General features: G+C 54.3%; 1 protein-coding gene and 1 non-coding gene across 2 annotated transcripts; both read right to left on the reverse strand.

Annotated features, from left to right (window-relative positions):
* Positions 1–4,900: 4,900 nt before the first annotated feature.
* On the reverse strand, positions 4,901–4,998 carry BBK36DRAFT_t15. The gene has a single exon. It is a non-coding gene; the product is annotated as a tRNA-Ser (tRNA).
* Positions 4,999–5,441: 443 nt separating this feature from the next.
* Positions 5,442–5,710, reverse strand: BBK36DRAFT_1155214 (hypothetical protein; the record flags this gene model as incomplete). Its single annotated transcript, XM_024893808.1, has 2 exons — positions 5,442–5,595; positions 5,640–5,710. 2 exons carry the CDS (start codon positions 5,708–5,710, stop codon positions 5,442–5,444), a joined length of 225 nt encoding a protein of 74 aa, XP_024753726.1.
* Positions 5,711–12,375: the final 6,665 nt, after the last annotated feature.

The following is a 12,375-nucleotide window of genomic DNA, read 5'->3' on the forward strand; positions in this document are numbered from 1 at the left end:
GTGACCAGTCAAATCGAATCGAGCAGCTTGAGCATACGGCGTCGCCGCTTGCCGGATGCCTTCCCGGCCGGGCCAGTGGAGGATAGAAAGCGTCAATTGCCTTGACGGTCAGATCTGCGCGCTGCTGTTGTTTCCTCTCTTCTGTAGGTATGCACAATAGTAGGTAAATAACGGACCAGATCCGCCTCACCGCCTTCCATGCCTCCAACCTACTTGGGAGGCTGGGTTGTCGAGGATTGCCTACTTCGCACGTACTCCTACTTCGCTGCAGGGTGCACTGGTAGGGTGGCGGGCTGAAGGGGTCCACGGTTTCCTGGCAAGCTGCAGATTGTCGACCCAGGTAGGTAGGTAGACTGAATGTTCACAGCTGGCATATGGTAACGAGGCCTCTTCTGTGTGCGAAACGCGTGGAGGGATTATGGTCGAGGAACCACGGCGAAGAAGGCTGAAGCATAAAAGTTCAGCGGAGAGCATAGGGTGGACAATAGCGATGCCTGACTGAGCAATCGTTAGAGCGTGAGAGATGAAGATGGGCAGAGAAATGAGGTTTCATGTGGCCAAGCAGGAAGTGAGATACTTTTGAAGTCATGTGGGATGTTCAGAGGAAAAGCGCGGCGTCAAGTGAAGGAAAGTGCGCCGCAAACAGCGTGGCTTGGTACCTGCCTGGTACACGCCTTCAGATTTGTGTGGAAAGAGCGAGTGGGCAAAGGCGGCAGCTAGACAAACTGGCAAAATCCATCAACTGCAGCGGCATCTCATGCTCAATTCACGCTTCGCCATCACAATTTGCTCGCCAAACCACAGACACGACTTTCGGTGAGAGGCCAAGTATCTACCGCTCTCTCGCTGTGCTGCGGCTGACCACCGATAGACGGCCAGGACAGAGGCCCTGCTTGCCAAGTCCCTGCATAGCATTAGCAGTTGCTGAAGGCCGCAGCGCGCTTCGCTCAGCGATGCCTCCAGAAGCGCTGCTTCGTGTTTGCTCTGTCTCGTTCACCCCAGGTAGCGGTACCTCACCCAGTTCGCGTTATTCTACCCCCCTCCTTGACTAGAGTCTTGACCCCATTTCCCCTATTGTCGTCGCTGACGAGGGGACAGCGAGCACCTTTGGCCACAACCTCATGCACCGTCCCGAAATCGGCGGCTGGGCACAATCAATCCGAGCAATCTCAGACAGCCTCACCAGCGGTCAAGCGTATCACGACGTACACGCCCCAGGGGCACCATCCAGGTATGTAGGGTACTGCTACTTGATATTTTTCGTACGTCTGGAGTAAGGTATTCGGCGTTGTCAATGCCTGGATTCACCCATAGTACCAGCTACGCCTTTCTTGATCTGCCATGGACGTGGCCAAAACTCCATGTAACACAGTGCGGCGCATCATCTCTTTACTCATAGTAAGGTGCACAGCTTGGTCAATTTGCTGTCTCATAGTATATCGAGCACTGGAAGACACTTGAGAGTGAAGTAGTGAGATAGCCTCGAGCGGCAAAATGTTGCAGTAGGTATGTCGTCCTGCCTTCTCGTGCAAACCGCAATATCCCCCCCCCCCCTCCCCCCCCCCCCCCCCCCCCCCCCCCCCCCCCCCCCCCTCCCCCTTTTGGTCTCAGCAAGGAACATAAAGTGCCAACTCACCATTGAATAACTTATGTAGCTACCTACTGAGCCAAAAGGTACAACGGCAATGCTCTCGACTTACGACTCTCCTTGGGACCAGTGGTCTTCAGACGAAATTTGCACAAACTGTCGGGGCTATATATGAGGCTGGTGGATGCGTTGAGGAACGCGGGCGAGTACCAGCTACACTGATCCCGAGAACGATAGGTTCTCCGCCAGCGCACTCATTCTCGACATATGCTGATCGTCGGATCGAGAGTGGAATCAGAGCAAGCCTGGCCGCCTCATACACCGCCAACTCTCCCCGAGGGTATCTTTGTTGACTCGCTTCATGATGGAAGCGAACTGCCGCTACCCATTCCAGGAGGCGTACTCCTACCCGACCGTCTTCACCCTCTATAATTGAGCCATGCATTCCAATGCACAACTACAAATTTACCTTCCAAGGTACCCTTCGGCCATGTCGACACCAGCGTTTCTCCAGCTCGGCTTCTCTGAGCTCTTCAACGAGATTCTACGAAAACAAGAGCGTTTGAGGCACACTTGCAAGACTTGGCATGCAACTTCGGCAGTGCTGTGCGCCTGTGGGTCCTCCGTTTGCCTGTATTACTTCCTCGCGCCCAGGGTCCCTGTCACAGCAAACAGGCGCCATGACGGACATCTCGACGGTGCTACGCAACCGCGACCTCAGGCTCACACCGTAGCCGAAGACTAGCCGCATCCCTTGGTCCTTTTGAGCGGACTGGAATAACGAGGTGCATGGACAACGTTGGCTTATATAAACGAAGACTTGGGTTGCAGCAGTGGTCGACCACTGAGAGACATCCTCCTCCTGATGGTACTCAAGGCCGTTCGTCATTCTCATCCCCCGCCTGGTCCCACCCGGCACTAGCTAGATGGAGCAGCAGCAGTGGACGCAAGGTGCTTTGCACGCTCGTTCGAAGCGTTAGCTAACGAATGGCTGCTCGAGTCTTCTTGCGGATCAGCATACTCGTACATGCTCATACATACATTTGCCTGCATACTCCTGATACGTGGCTCCTCTTCCCTGGTGGCGTGTCAAACCGTTCCGCAGTAAATGGTCGCTGGGCTGCGTGCCAGACTCAGAAGTACATGCTGCGGGCCGGAAGGGGTGTGCGCAGTCTAGGAGGGCGGATACCCAATATGCAGCTCAACTGAGAAAGACCCGGCGAGGACGGGAAGAGCCTTGTGGCGGGCGGCCCAAGCCATCAACCATGCCCGTCTGCCTGCTACGAGCCCTACAATGTACGGGGGTACGACCGACTCCTGATATCACGACTACGGGTACCTACGAAGCCCCAATAGGGGGTTGCGGACTGCCTTCAGCTTCTACCTCCTTTGGACGCCGTCTTTGCTCTCCTCTATGGTGCAACTATGCTGCTGCGTGTACGAAGTATCCCACCGACACTCTCCTGCAATGTCACTCCAGCGCCTTTCCATACGGCCCTCTCCGTGCTGGCGGCGGTAAAGTATCCAAGTCAACTGGCCGGACACTTGCATCTCTAGTCGTCGACCCAACTTATACCCTCATTGCCACGCCGAGGCCCTTGCGGATGGAGACCATCACTGGCACCCGCTCACAGAAGCATCATGCCTCCATAGCCCCCTGCTGCACGAAGGCACAGAGCACAGGGGCCAAGTACAGTACTTGTGCAACCGAGTTGTTAGGGCGCCCTGCCCGCACCCCTCCCCTGCTCTTCAGTGACGACTAGGACGGGATCTCCTACTCCATCCATGGTACCTTCAGCGAACCCATGTCCAACCCAGTCATTGATTGGACAATGCAATTTCATTACGCAGATAGCTTGCCGCTTGTAGCGGCCAAGCTTCGGTGCGTTTCCAGATACTCGGGAGCCACCAGTGTGAATACTCCACTATTCTTGTCGAGTCGGCCGCCGGGGGACTCACAAGGCATGGTGGGCATGCTCGTGGTGAGTGCCCTGGAGATGAACAGACATGCTCTCCATCATCGCTTTATCCACCCTCCAGACTCTTGTGTTTTTATCGAATCCGGGGCCATGGCTGGGGGAGAAAGCGACAATGAACTGGGACGGAGCAGAGTCACCTTGAGGTTGAGAAGGTCTTTCGATAGCACCAATGCGAAGATCTATACAGTCAACTCCCGCAACTTACGCCACATCACACCGCGAATTACTCGGAGCTGCAAAGGCTTCGCCCACGTTCGTACACAGGTGCCAGCACGATTATGGCCATGGCAATATGGATGATGCCTTATGTCGCCACGGCTTGCAGGCTTCAGTCGGATATTGCCCAGCACTGATGGCCGACTTGTACGAAGTCTTCTCACTGTTCCAATTTTCTGCCCCGGGAGCCTAGTGAGCAGCACGAGCTGGCCCCGCGCTGTTGAGCCCAAGCTGCACTACAGGCTCTTCTACGATAGACCGAGTTGCCGGAATGGCACACAGATCTAGCTCAGATGGACATCATTTGACCCGTTGCTCATGCTCGAGCCATGTCACTTGCTTCTCCGACAGTGTCACCGCGCCACTTGCGAGTGTTTTCCCGGGTAACTTGGACGATGCCTGTTATTACCGAATTCATCGGGACGAGTCAGCCTGTCCAAGTCCATCTGAGCGGGCTCTCGGCATTGTGGGGCGACGGCCATGGGTGGCACCCTCCTCAAAACTGACGCTATCTACGGAGCGCTCTGGGGAGCTGCGGGTTGAACCGCTCTGCATGGTTGACGATGCCACGACACCTGCGTCGGCGTGAGGTGGGGGACCATGGTAACAGTCAGGACCAGAGAGGGCTAGGCGACCTGCCTCGTACCACCCTTACGCTGCTTCTGTCACCATGGACGAGTAGGCAGACATGTCCTCGTACTCCGTACATGTCCCAGATATTCCGGCCTCTTAATCGACCAGATCGGAGCCAGCAGACACCCGAGGGTGGATGGAACGGTGCAGCGCTCAAGCCAAGCATGTCTATCACGAGGACGGCTCGCAGAAGCAGGCAATGCAGGGATTTGGGTACAGTATGCTACATGTATCATGCAGCATGGCCGCCGACACAGTTGGTCAGCCTAAAGGCACTCCTCTGATCTCGATCGAAAGAAACCACGAAGTCAATGTTCGATCGAAATACGCACACAAGGCAGCAAGGGCCGGCAACGACGAGGGGTCAATCATGCTGGGATTACGAAGAGCTTGTTCTAGGCCCGAGATAACAGACAGCAAGGCGGGACGAGACCTATGACACGGAGCCTTCAGCATATACAGACCACGAGGCAAAAAGGGAACCCGACACCTGCAGGATTCGAACCTGCGCGTGCGAACACAATGCCTGAAGTTATTCCTGGAAATAGCAGGGCATCGCCTTAACCACTCGGCCAAAGTGTCATACGGTTACTGAAAGGATTACAGCGGTCATCTGGCAGTATACCCGTTCGGATGGCAACTGCACGACAGGACGCAGCAATGGACGGGTCGTACCACGTTCTAGGAAACAGCTCCCACTCACAACTTGCACGACAATACGGAGTGCTCTGCAGTGGCTGGAATGAAACTTAATGGAGATGAAGTATCGTCATAAAAAGCTTGATTGGGCGTGCAATGAGTTGCAGCGGGGTCGCATCAGCAGCAAGGCAAAAATGCAGCGACAACACATCACATGCGGCGTGTGGCGATGGGATCGAGCACTCACGGGTGAGCTCCTCTACTTTGTACACTTCAAGTACCAAAAGGGGGGGAGAACTGAAGCTGCCTATTCTCCGGGGAAGCAGAGTCGTTAGAATCCTTTGGTTACTTCTCAGGGGCGCCTGGCAAACAGCTCTGGTGAGGCCTTACTGACGCCTGTGCAAGTTTGAGTTGAGACGGAAACCAATCGTTTGCGTGGTGACAAGGTTGTGCACAGCAATCAAGATTCCTACCAACTCCAGAGCTTCCCCAATCGTCTTGAGGCTCTCTATGCTATGAGTCTTCTCCTGAGGAGGAATTCTACTTTGGGTTAGTACCTACCAATGTCACGTACATGTACTTACCTATGAAGCAGATCTCTCCGATGAGGCTCGCTCCTCTCCAGGTGGTGGCGTTGCACGGGCGTGGCACGCATCGTCGTTCGAGCTCGTGCATCTAGAGGAGGTCGAATGGATCGCAATTGTTCCAGATCGAACGCTACTACCTCCGATTGTATGCCGGTTGCCTTCGGGGTTTACCTGTCCATACTTGCACCATTGATGCAACGGATGCTCTCTCTTCGAGCGCGGAGGATGGAGTAGTCTGCATGCCTTTCTTCCAAAATAGATCGAAAAGTCAAATGAAGTCAAAAGGGTCTGCTTATTAGATAGGCAGTCCATACTGTAGGGCATCCGGCGCCCTATCATGAACTCTACGCCTCTCACTAGGGAAGCACGACTCCCCACTCTCGCCGCACTCCTGCTCACGGGACTGACCGACATGTCAGATCTCGCTTTACGTTTCCTCACTTCTATCGAGCAGTGACAATCGAAACTCGTCATTGGGAGTTTGAGAATGATGCATCGCTGTCAGATTCTTCCCGAAACTGGTTTCGACCACGGCTGCATCAAAGCGAGGATAACAGGGATGGATAGGGTCGAATTGAGGGGCGCCTCTCCTTGCCCTTTCATTTCTTCCCGAAGTGATGCATATTATCCAACGCAACAACGGCAGTGGAAAACGGCTTTGTGCTCCTACTGCCGGGTTCATGTATGGTATGGTCTGCATGGAGCCCGCAGGTGCGAATACACTTTCAAGCGCACGAAAAGCGCATCGGCATGCATCTCTACCTACAACTTAGAGTGTGGTGGTATTGGACGCTTGTATTACGAAGTGCTTCTGGTAAAATGGCACAGGCGCAGAGGCATCAGGGAGATGCACCTTTGGCTGGATTTGGGGTTTCAGGCCGTGCGTTATATGGCAAGCCGAGCAAACAGCAACACAGGAGAGTGCTGCGACATTGGAAGAAACATCACACAGAAAAAACGAAAAGGCTGCAAGTCGATTGGACTTGATATCTGGAAGGAAGCCATCCCAATCCCCCCTTGAGAAAGGCAAACATCTTGTGTAACTTTCCCGCCTGGCGTGAAGGAAAGGATGGGACTGGAGGATAATAGATTCGGTGGGTATGGCAGCATCTCTCACGCAGTCTGGACAGGGCCATAACATGGGGCACACGCAGCACGCCTCTGTCTTTGTTCTCCTAGACCTGGAGTTCATTGGGTAGCACGCGAGATGCAGGACCCGGCAAAATGCCAATCAACCTATCTGAATGGGAACCGAACACCGCACGGGAGCTCCATCTGGTCTGACTCCCTAGGTTTCAACATGCGCATGCACCGTCACCGGAGCCATTGGAGCCATTGGAGCCATTGGATAAAGACTGGGCGACCAAGAGGGCAAAATAACACTGCTGCAGGCTGGACAGTAAGATGGCACAACTTGTTCACCATTGGCTCCCTCTGCAGGTGTCTGGACGTGTACAGTAGACTGCGCAGCGCCCAGGCTCGATTGGATAGCCAGGATGAGCGGCCGATTGAGACGATTGAGTCGAACAGCTGGGCTTGAAGGCAAGGAGGAGATGGTACATGGGACTACTATCTGCAGTGTCGTCGGTTAAGCAGCGCCCCACCACTCGCCCTCAGCCGGCAAACTATGCGCGCCGGCGCCCTTTCGGCTGCTGTGGGCTAGGTACGGAGTACCTGTAATACGAAGCAGTACCTGGAGGTGGCTGGCTTCACCAGTTCGTCTTGGACATGCATCCTGTGCGCTTGTTCGCGGCAGCGGGAGAGGCTGGGCAACTGAAAAAGTACAACGTACTCCGCCTCATTGATCGATCATGAACCCTGATGCGGTAGGCTTGTGGAGAGCGAGGCCGAGGCTCCTCAGACACAACAATACAGTGCTTGGCCCAGCGACTTGGATTGAGAGCTCTTGGCAAATGACCTTGGCTCATCTGCCACATCACGTCTCTTTGCTCGGGCTACAGTTGCCCTATGGGTCTATCGTGTGTCGTTTTCCCTTCCTTTTCCTAGGAAGTTCCTGTCGATACCGGCAGAGTGGGCCAATAGAGCCAAAACCGCTTGCAAACAATTGCAAACAAAGCCAGCAACTACTCGACATATATTACACAAAGACGGGCACTTGCCTGCAGACTTTCGAGTAAGCTGGGTGTTTAAAGTGCAGCTCACAGAGCAATCCTGCGGCCGTGCTACTTTGTGTGTCAAACACACGGACAGTTCGAGTTGCCCCTGCAGGACACTCAGCCGAGGTGTTGCCTATCAGGGAAACAGGCACGAGCCCTGGCAAGACGGAGCACAGGATGGCCTCCTGGCTAGTGCCACAGCGGAGCGAACCGCTGGCTCATTAGGGGGATTGCTTGATCGGATCGAAGCGACCATCGCCAACAGATTTGTCTGTACATACGGTTTCGCACAGAGTGCACTTGATTACGCGAGCTGTGCAGGATACAGGGCTGACTGCCCTGACCTTCTGGGGTTTGTGCCGCTTTCCGCGTCTATACAGCCTGAAGCTTCAAGATCCGATGTACACACGAAGTGCGTAGCCGTCCAACGTGTGCACAATAGGGAGATCTGAGCTGACTCTAGGCAGGACATTCTCGACTGAGTAATACTATTACTACTTGCACGGAAGTAAGGCAGGGCTGAACAAAAGCATCAGGTGGCTCGGTTTGGGGCTGGGTGTGGAGCTTTCAAGCTCGGCTGACTGATGGGAAAACAAGCAGGGAGGGAGCAATTTGAGAGAGCAGGGCGATCGATCGTCGACCGATACGAAATAGACACTGGACTTCCCTTCGAGAAGAGAGCAGGGCGGACCGAAACGAGATCCAGCGCCGGCTTGCTCGGGCCGGATCGAGATGAGGCCCGGACGAGTCGATTACCACGGCCAACAACCAGAACGAGAGGGCGCAGCATCGACGTCACTAGCTTCCAAGGGCCGATGGCCGTCCTTGGAGGACGGGAGTGGATGGTTGACTCCGAGATTTCAGTCCGATTTGAATCAAACCGACAATGGCCTCTACGGTCCGCCTAGGGAGCTCTACTATAAACATACAGGTTGGAGTCACGCACGGAGTATGCACCTCGTATCTCTCACCAATGGTAATAGCGGCCTTCACTCCTCGCCTTCTTGCTGCGGATTGTGAACGAAGCCAGTGGGGCATCGTTATGGGAAGAATTGGAGCGAATTAGCCAGCCGTTGCCCGATAGCATACTTTTTGATCGAAGGCGACTCGAGATTCGGATCTACGCGGAGTTGCTTCCGATCATGACTGTCACAACCACGTTGAAGAAGATTAACGTACGGATCACTACAGTAGCCGCTTTCTACGATTGCAAGTATCAGGTCTACTGCTCTAGCACAAGCTTGGGTACGTCGACAGGGGCTGCTCTGGGTCGTTGGTCTTCCCACCATGGCACCGGGACTGTACCTTGCCCGCACACGATACATACTTGTACAAGCATGCCCATGCCATTCGGGAAATGACCGCTTCGGTATCCGAGTCCAGGAAATGCTCTGACAGCAACGGCATATGAAAATGCAAACGATAACTCCTCCGTGCTTGGTGCAGTTGTGCCCTTTCTTTCCCGGACAGGCGACAACAGCATAAAGAAGAGAAGAATCATAACAACCAACTATAGTACTAGTAGTAATACGGAGTGCACGACCCGTCACCCTTGGTCTGCCAAGCAGGCAGTGAAACAAAGGGGTTGCTCGGGGGAAGAAGCAAAGGAGCCGCCCTCAACAAGTTCAGCTGGGATCAAGCAAACAAACTAGTAACTCAGCGCGGCGGAACGCAAAAGGACAGAAGCCGAGGCCGTGTCCAGGGCCAGAGCCAGAGCCAAAGCCAAAGCCAGGCGGCTCGGAGCACGCAGCCCGTGCATGCTGCGGCCGTCTTTTCAACCTGCAGCCCGCAAGTCCCGTGGCGGGAAGAGACGGGCGCGGCGCGGAACCCCAGACGACAGCTGCGTTCTTAGCGGCTTCGACCACTCCGTACTCGTCAATCGCTCATACCTCTATGGAGTACGAACGAATAGTAACTGCGTTTCCTTGTGCTACCTCAGCAGTACGAACTTCCTTCATACCAAGGTCTCAGTCCCACTAGGAAACTGGGCAGGAGGCTGAAGCATTCCCACCATGGATGGGGTGTTTTGATCGAGTACAAGTGTGTACAGTATCGACGATGGCGGAGAAAGGCTCCCTGCAGCTTACAGGGACCACGACGGGGTATCTTGTTGATTGGTGCCCAAGGGCTGAAGTACGAGGCATAAGTAAGTTGACAAGCCCCTTTCTGCGGGGTCTGAGGAGCCTGGACAGCGTCTACCCAGTAGTGCACGGTATCGTGCCGTGGATCAACATCCGAAGGACATTGATTGTCTGCTGTTGATGGCAGCCCTGCCTTGACTTGTGTGAGCTGACTTTTGATGGGAAGTTCGGCAGACGGACGACTTGGGGTCGGCGCACTCCTGTCAATTGTCGACGTCGGCATGTCTCACCCGGCTATTTGGTTATTTGTCCATTCTGAGGAGCATGTCTCAAACCCCCACTATTCTTCTGTGTGTTGTGTCTCAGAAATCTCGCCCTTCCAGCATCTGATCCCATTGTCTTTTTGCTTTTTCCTCCTCTTGTCTACTGTGAAGGCATCACCCAATATAACCTGAGATATGACCAGGCCCGTCTATTCTGACGTCCTTTGTTCGCGGCAATGGCGCCGTGTTGGGTCGATACTGGAGTTGCTCTGCAGCCTCAATGTACCTCGGCAGCTGAAGGTACGACGGAGTGAGAAGCTCCCCCTGAGACACGATATCACATCATGGCTGAAGGCTTCTCTAGCACGCACTCACATACGAACAGGTGCCTCCTCTTCCTACTCTTAGTAGGTACCTACCTAGATGGGGTACCTCAGCATGTTAAGACTGCGCTACTCTTACGCCAGTCAGTGCTCTGTACGAGTGCCAGTACTCATAGTACTACGGGCAAGCGCACTACGACGGCGACGATGGTTCATGTTCCCAGTGATGCCGCAAGCACGCGGGCGCTGGGACTAGCAAGGATCTACCCTTTGCCAGCCCTTACCCCCCTGCCCATGAGATTCGTACCTCTCTTTAGAGGTGCGGGAGGGCTTGTATTACTCGTCGTACTACTACTAGGTAGTAGCTACCGGTACTTGCTAGGCAAGGCAAGGTAGGGCCAAGCAAGGGAAACAGAAAAGATGAGAGAGCAAACACACCTGGCAAATCAAATCCTCGATGCCTGCTTGGGTGTCTTCTGTATGCACCGTGGCCGCAGGGAGCTACCTGGTTTCCGCAGCACAGACACAGGCCCAGGGGAGGTACCCGTTGAGCCGTTCCGGACACGCCTCGGTGGTCCTCGCTGGGCACACGCCACTGGCCGCACCCGCACTGTATCGGCTGGAACCCAATGAGAAGACCACCCACAGAGGGTTGGCAGTTGATTCGTCTCTCTGGTGTCTCGATGACAGCAATGGGTTCCGAATATTATGACTAGAAGAGCATCTCTTGAAGGCGTACTGGTGAGTCGGGCGCTCATCTGCGCGTACATATATCTACCAGCTTCTATTCAACCATCGCGTAATCGACCAACTTCAGCCATACCATTCATTTCTCGCTCTCAAGGTGCTGCTCTAACTCCACTTACTACATATAAGGAATTTGACGAGCAGGAATACATGATATCACATGCTCCTCGCAGTTGTACGTCATATATCATAAGGCAAGGCAGGAGACGAGACCTGGGCGTATGTTCTTCGCACCTGCCTGGATATTTCCTGCCTCAGCTCCTTCACCGACTTCCAAAACTTGCCATCCCTCTGAAAACCCCCTCTCCTCAGATTTTGCCTCCCTCTCGCCCTCTTCTCCTTTCTTCCCTTCATCTCCCTCTCCCTTTTTCTTCCTCGTCGTCGTCTTTCTTTGGCAGCGCCTCTCTACCTACTACTATTCCTTGCCTACCTTAGGTAACTTACATTAGTACTACTAGGTCGCTGAAAGGCACGAAATACTTCGTACCCTCGATAGTATAATTCTCAATACCTGCCTTGACGAGACGCCTCGCCTTGCCATCCCCGAGGAGGCGTTTAAGCCGGACGAACAGCTCTGCAGAGGCAGCGGAGAACGACATCTGCGGTCCAGAGAGCTTAGGAGAAGCAGTCGAGCCGCCCGACCGCGTCTTTCCTCCCTCCCTCTCCTGCAGCCGATATTTGGCGTGCCAGCTGGCTCTCTTCTACAGCAAGCCTGCGCATTGTCGTCCTTTTTCAGTACTGGTGCCTGACTGGCTCGACGGGCAGCTCATTAGCATTGTGCCCTAGCTATAAGACGTGGTAAGGCATGTTCCAATGTCATCTCTCATAACCAAGAGTTCTTCTTCCACCTACGCCCTCTTGTTCCCTTCTCCCGCCGCCATCCCTTGGCCCTGAACGGGTGATTCGTCAACCCAGGTACCTTTTCTTGCTCTTTGGCGTGTAAGGTAGGCATGTCCCTACCTATCTCACCCTACATTGCCCCCCTACCTCCCGACCAATGCATCGCATGTTTGTGTGCGCGGAAAAGGCAGCGTACCTAAACGTACCCAGGCATGTGGGCACCGAGGTCATCTGCACCTGCACTCATCCACGAATTGGAAGAGTGTATGGATAGAAGGATAGAATATGCGAGCCTGCAGACATGCAATGCTGCGTTCGTATGCGCGCATACGAAAACGCATGCCTCTCTGCTGCCCGTCCTC

Source organism: Trichoderma citrinoviride (genome assembly GCF_003025115.1).
Source record: "Trichoderma citrinoviride strain TUCIM 6016 unplaced genomic scaffold BBK36scaffold_1, whole genome shotgun sequence".
NCBI lineage: Eukaryota > Fungi > Ascomycota > Sordariomycetes > Hypocreales > Hypocreaceae > Trichoderma > Trichoderma citrinoviride.